This window comes from Papio anubis, unplaced genomic scaffold, assembly GCF_008728515.1.
Source record: "Papio anubis isolate 15944 unplaced genomic scaffold, Panubis1.0 scaffold1436, whole genome shotgun sequence".
In the NCBI taxonomy this organism is placed as follows: domain Eukaryota; kingdom Metazoa; phylum Chordata; class Mammalia; order Primates; family Cercopithecidae; genus Papio; species Papio anubis.
The window spans coordinates 1,373-16,463 of NW_022161399.1; the positions used below are offsets into that span (position 1 = coordinate 1,373).

At 44.8% G+C, this 15,091-nt stretch overlaps 1 protein-coding gene and 2 long non-coding RNA genes across 3 annotated transcripts; 1 reads left to right on the forward strand and 2 right to left on the reverse strand.

The window, feature by feature from the left end:
* Positions 1-1,126: 1,126 nt before the first annotated feature.
* LOC116272633 lies at positions 1,127-1,840 on the reverse strand. The gene is made up of 2 exons (XR_004181266.1): positions 1,756-1,840; positions 1,127-1,486 (listed from the first exon to the last, which is right to left on the reverse strand). It is a non-coding gene; the product is annotated as an uncharacterized LOC116272633 (long non-coding RNA).
* A 290-nt stretch (positions 1,841-2,130) lies between these two features.
* Positions 2,131-3,531, forward strand: MCCD1 (mitochondrial coiled-coil domain 1). The gene is given in 3 exon segments (XM_031661391.1): positions 2,131-2,142; positions 2,555-2,863; positions 3,298-3,531. Coding segments are annotated over 3 exon segments (555 nt in total).
* Positions 3,532-4,016: 485 nt separating this feature from the next.
* LOC116272634 lies at positions 4,017-14,798 on the reverse strand. Its single transcript, XR_004181267.1, has 3 exons — positions 14,212-14,798; positions 4,587-4,730; positions 4,017-4,447 (listed from the first exon to the last, which is right to left on the reverse strand). It is a non-coding gene; the product is annotated as an uncharacterized LOC116272634 (long non-coding RNA).
* Positions 14,799-15,091: the final 293 nt, after the last annotated feature.

The following is a 15,091-nucleotide window of genomic DNA, read 5'->3' on the forward strand; positions in this document are numbered from 1 at the left end:
CTAGAGACTCAGGATTGAGAAGAATGGCCTGCGGCCCACAGGGAATGGTTACAACGAGGGGAATGGGGCCCTAATCTGATGACAGCTTAGGGGTTTTAGGGAGGAGGGAGGCAGAAAGTTCTGAGAACCACAGTGAGGAGCAAGGACCCCACCTCACCTCTGAACCCTGGGGAAACTCCTCCATGTGGGAGGACTTCGGAGGGGGTCATGTCCTCAGGGAGACCCAGGTTGCTGCTGGAGCTGTGAGGTGCAGGAACATCCTGAGACAGGATGAGGAGGTTTTGCTGATCATGGACCAAGAAATCCAGGGGGTGCACTGGGAAGATTTATGTGGTTGGGGAGGTCGAGGAGACAGAGTAGAGGTGTGTAGAGCCTTGTGAGGATGCAAGTGCAGGGTATGTGGGAGACCCAGTGTGACTGACACCAACAGGGAAAGGGTGTGAGGAGCTCAGTCCTGGTGGACTCGAAGCAAACAATGGTGCTGAGGCTGTGGGAGACGAGGGAGGAGGAGCAGGGGTGGCTCTCACCTGGGCTCTGTCCATGGAAGTGAGGACAGTGAGGTGACTGGGTCTCAGGGCTGTGTGGAACATTTTTTTGACCTCTATGAGTGGATGGTCTGTCTGAGATAGCAGGGGTCTTAGAGGATTGACTCGTGACCCTGAGGGAGGGCATGTGTTCACTCCAGGTTTCAGGTCTGCCCTGACACTTGTGGCTTAGGGCTCCCTACTGTCAATTATTGGGGGTTAGTCCATTTTGCAGTTTGTAACTTAAAGCAGAAACTCAGATGGTTGAAATGTGATTTTCATGAAGGATTTTTATTAGTGTGTCATTTAGATTGCCTTTGCAACGTCTCATGTGTTTTGTTTTTTTCCTAAAGGGCTGCCAATCTTGTTTTACATTTGCAATGTAGTTAATTTATCTTCACTGTTAATTGGTTGCGGGTTGTTTAACCTTACACTGTATAGTTTTACATAACTATAACAACAGTAGTTTGGGCCTCTCATATTCTAATAATTAAGACTTTAAGCTGTGTACACATTGCAATTCAAGAATGAGTCATGCATAATGCTAGCACTAAGAGACAAGACGAAATCCCTCTCTCCTAAAATATTGCAAAAGTTCTGGATTTTTTTCCACTGAGTGGGAACAAGTCAGCTAATCATGAACATGAGGTCTTTGGCCCCATGTAAAGGTGCTTCAGAAGCACTGATCCATAGGAAGGTCCACTTGTCTGGGTCTGGGACCCCTACCCCATGGCAGAGGCCGTCTTCCCTCCCGGTGCACCAGTGATGTCCCAGATAGTGAACTGGTTAGCCACTTTTCAGTCTTGGGCAGTTTGTCTTCTAAAACATGGGTTTTTTATCTCAGGACCTTCTTGTCCCCAGATGATAAAAACTGGGGCCATCTACTCCCTTCTGAACCACCTCTGCCCGGGGGGCCCATGGCTGTGTCCTCCAGTCACAACAGAACACTCCTTCAGGACACCCTGCAGGAAGGCGATATCTCGTGACTGGCTCACACATGCACGGTGCGTGCTCAGAGCTTTGGTTCTAGTTCAGAAGGTGTGTGGGGAGGCTCACTGGTCCAACAGAGCTTGGTACCAGTGTCATATGCCAGGAGCCAAGGTTACAAGAATGCAAAGTTCCCAGACCTACCAGAGAAGGCAAACCCCTGCAGCATGCAGGGCTAGACAGGGACAAGAAACAAGGTCATTCTGGGCCAGCAGGAAGAGGGAAAGGGAAATTACAGACGTACCTCAGAGACACTGCAGATTTGGTTTCAGACCATGGAGAACAAACAAGTCACACAAATTTTTGTTTTTCCATTGCCTATAAAAGTTATAGTTACACTCTACTGTAGCCTATTAAGTGTACCATAGCATTATGTATAAAAGAACTATGTATATACCTTAAGTTAAAATTACTCTATTGCTAAAAAATGCTAAGGATCATCTGAGGCTTCAGGTAATCTCAGTCTTTTTGCTGGGGCAGGGTCTTGCCTCAATGTTGATGACTGCTGGCTGATCAGGAGGGCGGTTGCTAAAGGCTCCTGTGGCAATTTCTTAAAATAAGACAATGAAGTTTGCGGCATGGATTATAAAGGGGGAATCAGTACTTAAGTAAGGTCAATATGAGTTTTCAAGTCAGGCGGACCTGAATATGAACCCTCCAGGTCTTTCCACCAGCTAGCTGTACAGCCTTGGGCACATCTGGGCCAAAGCTGGCCCAAACAGACGCTTGCCCAGTGTGTGAGTGCTGAATGAACCCATCTGAGCCAGTTGCCTCATCCAACCAGTGATATAATTCCTTCCTTGCAGAAGAACAAGTAAAAAAAGACACAGTGCCAAGAAAATCAGACGCAAGACCTGTGGAAGGCTGGGCACCAGTGCTCTAAAGCAAGTTCTGCCTAAACTGGCAGGAACATTTTTCACATTAGGAACAGGAGTTGTTTGGGATCCTGTCTGGGGCCAGGTTGAGAGTACAGTGGGAGTGGGGGCCTAGGTCAGGGCAGGCACTGGAGTGAAAACAGGCCTGAAGAGAGATAGCTCCTAAAGGTTGCTGAGCGGTTCAGACAGCTCCTTGCCTCACCTGCCACAGTCCTCCCACTCACCTGTCTCTCTCGGTGCTGTTTCCTTCGTCTCTTCCTGCCCTCCTGGTCCCTGGCACCCCAGGGCTTATACGCATGCTGCTCCCAAAACTCCAAGGCAAGCAGGGAAGGGCAGAACGGCCTCTGGGGCAGTGGGAAGATGATGCCACCCCCCATGTGGCTCCAAGTGCATGGGTGCAGGAGACAAAGGGGATCAGTACAGGAGTGGGGCAAATCCTCTCAATCCCACCCTTTTCACCCCTGCAGCTTTTTACCTGTTTCCAATTCTCAGCTCCTTCCCACCCCCATCCCAGCCCAGCCCTCAGGGCCCCGTCTCCCCAGTCCTCCCCTGCCCAGAGCAGCACAGTCCAGAGTCCTTGAACAGGAATTTCCCCTCATCTAACAGTTAATTATTTCTCAGTGGGGAGAGACAGCTGGTCCTCTCTTTCCAGTGACCCCATGTCTTCGTTCAAAGCATCCAGATACAGCCCCTGAGCCAGGGATCTGTATCTGCCCCCCAGAGGCCTATGCCCAAGACAGGTTGCTCCCTGGGATTCTCAGTACAGGTGGACTTAAGCTAATGGGCTGGAAAAAGAGAAAGGGAGGTCAGATTCCTCACTTACCATGAGACCTTGCAACACAGGTTCCAAGGGCTTCAGCCTCCTGCCTTGGCTGATGCTCCTCCCCTACTCCCTGTCACCAGGGCCCTGAGCCCCAGACACAGCTGAGCTGGCCCAAGCTGAGGAGTTGCTTGAGCAACAGCTGGAGCTGGACCAGGTCTTCCTGGAAGGGAACGAGTGGGTGGGGGCCCAGGCCCTGGTGCTCAAGATCCAAAAGCTAAAGAAACAGATGAGGAGGCACTGAGAGAGCCTGGGAGGAGAGAGCCTGGGAGGAGACATCCAAGCTTCCCACAGTGTCCACAGCACCCTCCATCCCTGGAGCTAATGTGCACCACCCCCCAGGAGCCCCAGGATCAGAAACACCCCAGCGTCTCCCAGGCCAGAGAAAGCAGAAGAGACCCCCACAAGGGCGGCAATTGGCAAGTAGCCCCGGGGGTGGGAAAACTCTGCAGTCTTAGTCCCATCCCCTTTGACCTCACAGCAGGGCACCAGGCCTTGGGAATTTACCCTGGACCATGCCCTAAAATAACCTCACTCAGGCCCCAATGGGGAGAGAGCACCACACATACTGCAGATGCATTTATGTTTCATTTTTGAAAGTGATGTTGAAAATTCTGACAATCAGGAATGGGGGTTCAGGAGTGGTACTGGTGAAGGCCGGAAGCCAGGGGTTGGGGAAGATGTCAGGGGTGGGGTCAGTAGGGTCTCCTTCATCCCCAACCTGCTGTGTCCCCTCCTGAAGGGCAGTCACATTCTAGAATGGGTGAGTCCCCTACTATGTCTATTCAACTGAGGGGAAAATGTGGCATGGTGAGAATAAGGCATGAAAAGGAAGAAGTGAGGCAGGAACACATGGCACACCTGCAGAGGCTGGTGTACTGTATGGGTTCAGAGGACGGAGTCGGGAGTGGGGGAAGAGATGTAATATGATGAAAGAAAACAGAGACCCCACATAAAGGTCAGAAAAACATCCCAACACAGCATCAAAGACCAGGGTGCATGAACCAACCAAGTGTCCATTATGCATCAGGTGCCCATGACCTACATGACAGGATTGAAGACAAACATATTAAGGAACTAGGAGGACCTAAAGGGTTTCATGAGATCAAAGCTCACTATGGGGGAGACGTCTGTCTCATCAGGCAACTCAGTATCACTGACCTCAAAGCAACGCTGCCCATACTGAAGATCCTGGCATCATTGTCACCTGACACAAACATGATGACCAAGCCCTGTGCCACCTGGAAGGAGACAGAGGTTAGGACTAGAAGACCCCAAAGAGGGAAGACTCCCAGAGGGAGGGATGAGGGTGTAAAGTGTGAAAAGATACAGAGAGTAAGGAGGTGGGAGAGTGGGTGTCCCTCTGGGTGTGGGGCTCACCTGATGCAGGTAGGTCTCAGAATCCTCTTGCATGTCATAGGTAAAGGCAGTGCTCATCTGCTCCATGTCCATGGCTCAGCCAAATCAGTTGGTAGTCAACAAATTGGTCTTATCTTTTGGGGTCATTCTCCAGCAAGTGCAGAACTGTAAAAACATTCAGTCACCTGAGGTGCATTCCTTGACTTCCTGGCCCATTTTCCCAAGGCGTCTACTGCCACCATGCACCCTGGGTGCCCTCCACACTCTCTGAGTGTCCAGATGGGTGTGAGGAGTAAAGGCCAGGAATAACTATTGGATGGTGGTTTGAGGTGCCTTTTTCCACCTCTGCAGGTGGCAAAGTGTGGATTCATAAACTGGCATTGAAGAGATCACTGCCCTTTGTGAACAGTTGTTTGGTCACCCACAGTCATGGCTGAGCCCTGAGAAGGAAGATAAACTTGTCTAGAAAAGGTAATTGTCCTGACTCGTAAATAGACATTTCTGGTCTGCGTTTTATTTCAAGTGTCTGGGAAGGGATAGAGTGTGAGGTTCAGGAGAGAAGGAGAGGTCTGTCTCGATGCCTTGACACAGCACAAAGAAATCTCCCCTCCTCCCCCACATCTCCCTGTCAGTTCTCAGTGAGGGACAGATTCACAGCAATACAGAAAGGGCTGGGAAGAGATGGGGGACATCTGGGGCCAATGTTCAGGGGTTGACCCTGTGGGGGACACCGGCCTGCAGAGTTAGAGCCCACATGTGATGATGTAGAGCTGAAGGGTGATATCAGGGAGGGGATGGAGAGTGCTTTGGGGTTTCCTGATTATGAAGAGTAGAGGTCAGTGCTTCTTGGGTGAAGTGACTGCTGGGGAGATTGGATTGAATTAATGAAGAATAAATGAACAGGGAATGAGGATGAGTAAAGCAAGCATCAGTATCTCCTGCCATCAGTTCAGACTGACTGGGGAGGTGGGATAGTTCCTGGCCCTGTTGCGTGGTTCCTCCTAACTTCCTGGTCTTGGGGGCACAGGTGGGTGGTGCTGTTCTTGGTCAGGGCAGCCTCAGCTCCACCCAGGTAAGGCAGTGGAGGCAGAGAGAGTTAGGGGAGCACCTGTGAAACAGACCAAGGCAGGGATGGGAGCCCTCTGTGCAGCAGGAGTGGATGCAGGACCTGCCTGGATGCAAGAGAAGGATGAGGGAACCTAGCTGGGTCCTGTTCCCTGCCTGCCTGTGTTCACAGGGTAACCAGTAAGGGAGCTGGGGTAGGGAATTTGTTCATAAGCTATCTATCCAGAGATGTGTTTATAGGCATATTCGTTCATGTTTATATTCAGGTTTGTTGTCACACAGACATTTGTCCATGCATGTTTTATGTTTAAGTTACTTTAGAATGGCTCAGTCACAAAATCTTAATCTCTTCATTCCTGCTGCCTCTCTCTCTACACACACACACACACACACACACACACACACACACACACACACGCTATACAACATATCTACCTGTATCTACAAAAAGAGATGTTATTTTATTTTTAAATTTTTAAATTCGTACATATTCATGGGGCACAGGTGCAGTTTTGCTACACTGCTATATTGAGTTGCGGTAAAGTCGGGGCCTTCAGTGCATCCGTCACTGCAGACAGATACATTGTACCCAACAAGAAACCCCTCTGTTATACACCCACCGCCAGCCACCCTTACCCTTCTGGGTCTCTATTGTCTATCATTCCACATGCTGCTCTCATGTATATAAAGAGATATTAATCAAATATATCAGAGTGATAACTTGAATTTTACTGCACTATTCTTTCAGCTTCTTCTTTTTTTTTTTTTTTTGAGACCGAGTCTCGCTCTGTCGCCCAGGCTGGAGTACAGTGGCCAGATCTCAGCTCACTGCAAGCTCCGCCTCACGGGTTCCCGCCATTCTCCTGCCTCAGCCTCCCGAGTAGCTAGGACTACGGGCGCAGCCATCACACCCGGCTATTTTTTTTGTATTTTTTAGTAGAGACGGGGTTTCACCGGGTTAGCCAGGATGGTCTCGATCTCCTGACCTTGTGATCCACCCGTCTCGGCCTCCCAAAGTGCTGGGATTACAGGCTTGAGCCACCGTGCCGGGCCTCAGCTTCTTTACACATTTGAAAATTTATACAATTACAAGTTGGAAGAATGAGGGAAAAAAGAGAGAGAGAGAGAGAGAGAGCTGAGTTGGAATAGGTTAGGGGTTGTGTCCCACTAGGAACCATAATTGATCTTTGCCATTTTGAAGGTGTGTCCCCTGAGCTGCCTTCAGAGAGTCCAGGAGGGAAACCTGTTTTCACAGAAATACCAAGATGCCATCTGCCTGTTTCATTATGTTGACTTTTCCATTAATGCTGCAAATGCCATGGTAGGTAACACACCCAGCACCTCAGCAGAAACAGGCAGTATCATCAAATTGCATTCCCACTTAAGAATGTCTTTGATGGAGCAGTAAAAAATTTATGTTCATTAAATTTTGATCCTTGAGTACATGTCTTTAATATTCTTTGTTTGAAAATGGGAAATATGCATAACACGCTTATTGCACAGATAAGCAGGATGGTAGCCTTGAGAAAGGGCACTTGTGTGACTCAGTTATGAATTCAAACAGCAGATCTCACTCACCCACAGAAAGACAATTGCATTATTTTGAGTTTGGGGGTATTATGAATAAAGCTGCAAGAGTATTTGTGTACAGGTTTTTCGTGAACATTAAGTTTTCCCTTGTTTGAAATAAGTGCACAGGAGGGCAATTGCTAGTCATATGGTAAATTGCATGTTCAGTTTGAAGAAAACTGCAATATCCATTGCCAGAGTGGCTGTACCATTTTCAAATACATCCCTACCAGCAATATAAGAGTGACCCAGTTTCTCTGCATCCTTGCCAGCATCTGTTGTTACCTTTATTTTGTATTTCAGCCATTCTCATCATTGTGGTTTTAATTTGTATTTTCCTACTGGATAATCATGTTGACTCCCTTTTCATCTGCTTATTAGCCCGGTGTTTATCCTCTTCAGTGAAATGTCTGTTCATGTCTTGCTTATTGCCTATTGTGTATTTGGATTTCATTTTTACTGTTGTTTTTAAATTTCTCCATATATTCTGAATACAGTCTTTACAGAATATGTTGTCTGTAAATATCTTCTCTTGTTCTGTAGCTTGTCTTTTTAGCTCTTGCACAGATCACAGGCAGCAGTTTTTTAGTTTTGATAAGATCCAGGTTGTAGCCTTTACTCTTTTATGGGATCATACTTTTGGTGTGTTATGTCTAAGAACTATTTGTCCAGTCTTAGTTCTGATGACTTTTTCTTAGAAGATTTGTAATTAAAAGTTTTAACTTATTTATTATTTATTTTAGAAAAAATCTTGCCTAGGCTGTCCTTCCAGACTCCCCCTGGGCTCAAGGGATCCCTCCACCTCAGCCTCGGATTGGCCTAAGTGGGCCTGTGACACCAGCTGACTCAGCGTTTGTGATTTTAACTCTGTGTTTTACATTAAAGCTTGTGATTCATTTTGAGTTATTTTTTGTATAAAGCATGAGGTTTGGGCTCAGGTTATTTTTTTCCACTGTGGTTGTCCAGTTGTTCCAGCACCATTCATTGGGAAAGCGCTCCTTCCTTCATTGAATTGCTTTTGTGCTTTTGTAAAAGTCAGTTGAGCATATTTGTGTGTTTTGCTCATTTTTAGTTGAGTTGCTCGTCTTCTTACATTGAGTTTAAGAACTTGTCACATTCTGGATACAGGTTCTTCATCACAAATGTAATTTGTGATAAATTGTGAAATATTTTCTCCCAGTCTATGACTTGTCTTCTCATTTTCTCGATGTCTTTGGAGCCCTGAAGTTTTAAATTTTAACTAAGTCCAATTTCTCTCTCTCTCTCTCTCTCTCTCTCTTTTATTTGTAGATCATGCTTTTGGTATTTTATCTAAGAATCTTTTGTCTAACTACCCAAAGTCACAACAATTTTCTCCTATATTTTCTTTTAGAAATTTTATAGTTTTGCCGGGCATGATGGCTCACGCCTGTAATCCCAACACTTTGGGAGGCTGAGGCAGTTGGATCACGAGGTCAGAAGATCGAGACCATCCTGGCTAATGCGGTAAACCCCATTCCTACTAAAAATACAAAAAAATTAGCCAGGCGTCGTGGTATGCGCCTGTAGTCCCAGCTACTCGGGAGGCTGAGGCAGGAGAATCTCTTGAACCCGGGAGGTGGAGGATGCAGTCAGCCGAGATCGCACCACTGCACTTCAGCCTCGGCAACAGAGTGAGACTCCGTCTCAAAAAAAAAAAAAAAAATTTATAGTTTTAACTCATCAATTTTAGCTGTTTAGTTCTCTAATTTGTTTGAGCTGATATTTTATATGGTGTTAAATGTTACATTGTATTACCTATGCAACTTCATTGAAAATTAATTGACAAAAAATGTAAGAATATCTTTCTTGATTGTCACTTCTGTTCATTGATCTCTATGTCTCTCAGTTTCACACTGTCTGGATTATTGTAGTTTTATATGACATTCCATTTTTTTTTTTTCAAATTTGTGTTGGCTCTTCTGCATCCTCTGCATTTTCATATACATTTTTAGGATTATTTTGTCAATTTTCTATAAAATCCCTGCTGCGATTTTGATAGGGATTGTGTTGAACCTATAGATCTACTGCGGGAGAACTGCCATCTTAACAGTATTATTGAGCTTTCCAACTCGCATCTCTCCATTTATTTAGACCTTTAATTTCTCTCAGTAATCTTTTTTTATTTTCAGTGAACAAACACTGCTCTCTTCCTAAATTTATTCCTATTTTGCTCTTTTTGTAACTAGTGTGATAGGAAAGTTGAGATTTTCATTGCTTGTATAGATAAATATGTTAATAATTAATTTTATATTGATTTGATACCTTATGGGGCCTTCTGGATTTATTTCTTAGTGCTTAGTGCTAGCAGGCTTTTATCTGCTTGTGAATTCTACAGACAAGGTCATGTTATCTGTGAATAGAGTTTTATGTTTTCCTTTTTATCTGGATGCCTTTAATTTTTAATTTTCTGCCTTATTGCACTGGCTACAATCTCCAGTACAATGTTAAATAGAAGTGATGGGATTGGACATCCTTGCATTGATCCCCATCTTAGGAGAAGGCGTTCAGTCTTCAATCTTTCTTCATTAAGCTTGATTTTAGCTGTGGGTTTTTTACAGATGCCCTTTATCAGAGTGAGGAAGGTCCCCTCCATTCCTATTTTGTTGAAACTTATGAACATGAGTGGTGTTAACATTTTTGTCAACTGTTTCTTCTGCATCCTTTGAGATAATTATGTCTTTTATTTCATTAATACAGTGCATTCCATGAGTTGATTTTCAAATGTTAATCCAACCTTATATTCCTGGGATGAATCCCATTGGTCATGGAGTGTAATTCCTTTTTTATGTGGTGTTGTATCATCTGCCAATGTTTGCTAAGGATGTTTTCATTTATGTTTATTGGTGATACTTACTGGTCTGTGGTATTCTTTTCCTGTAAGGTCTTACATGACTTTGATATGAGGGAGTAATGCCAGTTCTGTAAATGAGCTGGAAAGTCTTCCCTCCTCTCTTCTTGTCTGAAAGAGCTTTTGAAATATTTGATAGAATTCACCAGTGAAGATATCCGGGCTTTGGCATTTCTTTTTGAGAAGGTTTTTAAATTACTAACTTAGTGTACAGTTCTCTTCAGGTTTTCTGGCTATTTTTTAGTCAGTTTTGGCAGTTTCTATCTTTCTAATAATCTGTCCTTTTTATCTAAGTGATCTAACTTATTGGCTTCAGGTTTTTCAGAGTGTTCACTTATAATGCTTTTTGACTTCGTAAGGATCATTAGTAATAATCTCTCTTTTGTTCACAATTTTGCTAATTTATCTCATTTCTCATAATGTCTGTTTTGACTGTTAGTCAAGAAAACAGGCAGAGGCAGCAGATGGCTCTGTGACAGAGTCCCTAATGGGAAGGCTTTGATCATATGTAGCTGGCAAGCCAGACTGATGCCAGCAACCCCAAAGGAGCTGCCAGTGAATCTTGACAGGAAAGTCACTGACTCTGGATTGTGCTATGCTCAACCAGGGGAAGATGTCAGTACTTCAAGGGCTGTGAAAGAACCGGAAAAGGAGAGATTGGACAAATCTGAACTGCTGAGTTCCATTTCTTTACACAAGAAAACACACTTTACAGCCTCCAACTGCCAACAATGCACAGGGAGATGTCCTCCTCAGAAGAAAACTTTGATAGAAAATTGACATAGTCAATTAAAACATTGGTTGTCTAAAAATTACCAAAATAATTGTTGGGCAATATAAACATGAAGGACTGGCTTTTATATCTCCATGAATGTGCTCACTGTCAACATGGGTGGGGCTGCAAGAGTGACTCCACTAGGTAGCTTCCTCTCTTTGTCCTGATGGATCAGGATGATGCTGTTATGACTGTACATACAATTCTTCCTAAGGGGAGAGGATGCTGGAATAATGACTACACTTCACCTCAAATTTCTTTTTTCATATGTGATGCCGTGGTATCAGGAATAGGGATGTAAATAAAAGTGCCAGAAATAGGAATTATCCCTAAGCAAAAAACCATAACTATATTTTTACACCTTTATGTAAGAATTCTCAAGCATTCATTTCATCTGGCAAAGTTAGTATTAACAGTAAGTAGAGCTATATAGCCTGGTGGTCAGATAGCCCCCACTAGTTCCTTACCTATGTAACCTACCCTCTATGATCAAGAGTAGACTTAGGGAAGACATTCTAGAATACTACTGCTGCCTGCAGTCTAGACCAGCACAGCAGACAAACCAAATGTCACTTCCAAACCTGGAAAAGACTGATATAAAGGGACAGAGGGAGGAATAGTGGCTGGGGGTAAGTGAATAAGTCAAAGGGTTATGTAATGAGGAAAATTCAATATTAGCTTAACTCCTCAAAGGTGGTGTGAGCAAGACAAGATATTTTCTCTTAGGTCAATTATACTGGATGCCTAAAAGTGTGAAGCCATATGTCCCTGAGACCATTCTTGTTTTTGGAACCTGGTAAGATTGAGTGGTGTCTGCGTGATGAGTGATGTCATTCTGGGAGACATATTCATACAAGAGGATGGTGAACTGTTCTAATTTTGAATGACTGAATGAGACTCTGATAATATGCCAATACCTCTTTACTGTTATAATCCTTTTTCCTATAAAAGATATGTAGTCAAAGAAAAGCAGGTAATCTGAAGTATAACAAAAACATTTAGTCTTTGTCCCTGGTTTCTCCTAAAAACCTTAGACTCTTGAGTGATAAGAGTGTCTTTAGAGTACTGATGAGAAAACTCTTGGCTGAGCAGATCCTGGATATCTTGAGAATGGGGGCTGGCTGCCAGAGACACATACCTGTGATGAGAAAGTTGTCTTATTCCATATTGTGTTGCTATAAAGAAATGTCTGAGACTAATTTATATAAACAAGGTTCATGTGGCTCAGGATTCTGATGTCTGGAAATGTTTGAGCATCTAGTGAGGGCCTCAGGCTGCTTCCACTCATGGCAGAAGGCAAAGGGGAGCTGGTATGTGCAGAGATCACACGGTAACAGAGGAACAGAGAGAGTAGGAAGTTGCCAGGCTCTTTTTAACAACTAGTTCTCATGGAAAATAATAGAGCAACAATTCATTCACTCCATAGAGAGGGCAGTATCTCTCTATTCATAAAATATTGGTCCCCATGACCCAAACGCCACCCATTAGGCCCCACGTCCCACAATGGGCATCAGATTTTAACATGAGGTATCAGGGGATAAATATTTATATCACTGCATCCTGTCCCTAGCCAGCCAAAGCTCGTGTTCTTCTCACATTGCAAAATACAATAATTTTCTCCCAATTGTCCCAAATGTGTTAGGTTGTCCAGCATCAACTCAAAATTCCAGAGTCTCGTCTGAGATTCAAGGTAAGTTCTTAAAGCTTTGAGCCTATAAAATTTTTTTAAAATAGTATTTACTTCTAAAATATTAATACAACAGTGGAAGAGACATTTCTTACACATTTCCATTCCAAAAGGTATAAATGGGCCAAAAGAAATGAATGCAGTTTCCTCACAAGTTTGAAACTCATCATGGCAGACATTAAAAACTTAAAGCTCTAAAATAATCTCCTTTGACTCTATATTTTGAATCCTGAGCACACTGGCTGGTGCATGTGCTGGGCTCATAATGCCATTTGCAGCCCCACATTTATGGCTTTGCTGAACATAACCCATATAGCTGCTCTCATGGGTGAAAACTGAATGCCTATGGCTTTTCCAGGCTGAGGTTGCACATTGCCAGTGGCTCTACCATTTAGTAGTCCTGGCAGGGGTCCTGCTGCTGCAGCTCCACTAGGAATTGTCCGGGTATTAAATTTCCCCTTTAAATATCAGTTCCAGTTTCTTTGCTCACACACATATGTACGTAGAGGCTATTACAAGCAACCAGGCCAAATCTGAAATGCTATGCTGCTTAGAAATTTCTTTCATGTCAGATACCCTTAATCATCACTCTCAAGTTTAAAGTTCCACAGATCCCTAGGGAGGGGGCAGAATGCATCCAAGTTCTTTGCCAATGCATAAGTGACCTTTCCTCTAGGCCCCAGTAAGTTCCTCATCTCCATCTGAGACCTCATCAGCCTGGACTCTATTGTCCATATCACTATCAGCATTTTGGTCACAACAACTTAACAAATCTCTACAAAGTTCCAAATTTCCACTCATTTTCTTGTCTTCTCAACTCTCCAAACTCTTCCAACTTCTGCCTGTTACCCAGTTCCAAAGACATTTTCACATTTTCAGCTTCCTTTATAGCAATATGCAAATCCTGGTGCCAACTTTCTGAATTAGTTGATTCTCACACTTTTATAAAGAAATACCACAGAGTTGGTATTTTTTTTTTTTGAGGCGGAGTCACCAAACACATCGCCCAGGCTGGAGTGCAGTGGCACCATCTCGGCTCACTACAAGCTCTGCCTCCTGGGTTCACGCCATTCTCCTGCCTCAGCCTCCAAGTAGCTGGGACTACAGGCACGCACCACCACGTCCGGCTAATTTTTTGTATTTTTAGGAGAGACGGGGTTTCATCGTGTTAGCCAGGATGGTCTTGACCTCCTGTCCTCGTGATCCGCCCATCTCGGCCTCCCAAAGTGCTGGGACTACAGGCTTGAACCACCGCGCCTGGCCAGAGTTGGTAATTTATAAAGAGGTTTAAATTGGCTCATGGTTCTGCAGGCTATACAGGAGTATGATTCTGGCATCTGCTTAACTTTTGAGAGGGCCTCAGAAAACTTTCAAGCATGCTGAAAGGTTAAGGGGAAGCAGGCATGACTGACTTGCCTGGAGCAGGAGGGAGAGAGAGCAGGGAGGTGCCACACACTTTCAAACACCAGATCTTGTGAGAACTATCACAAGAGCAGCATCAAAGAGATGACTCTAAACCATTCATGGAGGATCCACCCCCATAAGCCAATCACATCCCATCAGGCGCCACCTCCAACATTAGGGATTACAAGTGGACATGGGATTTGGGTGGGGACAGAGATCCAAACGATATCAGGGGTCATGGTGGACATGAGGGTGGGCTGGTCTCCCTGCTTCTCACCTGTCACCAGGGACACAGACACATTCAGACGCCTTGGCAGAAAGAGAAGTCAGAGGCCCTTGAAGTCTCAAAGAGGAGCCATGAACAAATCTTGCATCTCAGTCCCTCACAAGGCAGTCTTAGAAAAAAAATAGTCGTGAACAAATTCAAGTCAGTCATGGTAAGTGGTGACACTGAACAGCCCAACACATTGAAAAATTCCAAATCAAAGAATCTCCAGAACCTAGTTGTGTCCCATCTACCCCAACTCCTCCTTCACTTCAGGCCCTCTAAGGTGTCACTTTTACAAGCCTTGAGAGACACATCAGAGCCCTGGGTACTGTTCCTGTTCGGGGTGGAAGAAAAACAAAATCTGGTCAGAGCTCACAGGTGATGTGACTAAAGGAGGAATTGTGGGGTGGGTGAGCTCCACCCACCTGTCTACACCCTGTAGACGGGGCTCCTGTGTACAGTATCCCAAGGATCTCAGGGATCACTCTCCCACCCCTAGCACACTTACATGAAGCCTGACCACGGCTGATCCTTTTCCATCTGTGGAAAGAAAACATACTGTGAGAGGCCAGGGAGGAGGCAGGGCCATGAGATCCCAGAGGAGTTTCCAGAACTGTGACTGCAGACCCAGGTCAGGATCAGGAAACCCGAGGGAAGAGGATGTGTAGAAATTGGACCAATTGTCCTCCTGAGGTCTGTCCTTAGCAGGGAACTTCCCCTGACTTGTGACTGCAGAGAGTCAGGTTCCCATGACCACAATCAAGGTGATATATTTGTCCTTCAATATCACAGGTGCTTTACAAAAGAGTAAGAGTTGACAGGGCATCTGAACAGGGTAAATGTGCATGGAGATGGTGCCTCACAACTGGCAGGAAATGAGCCAGCTTCC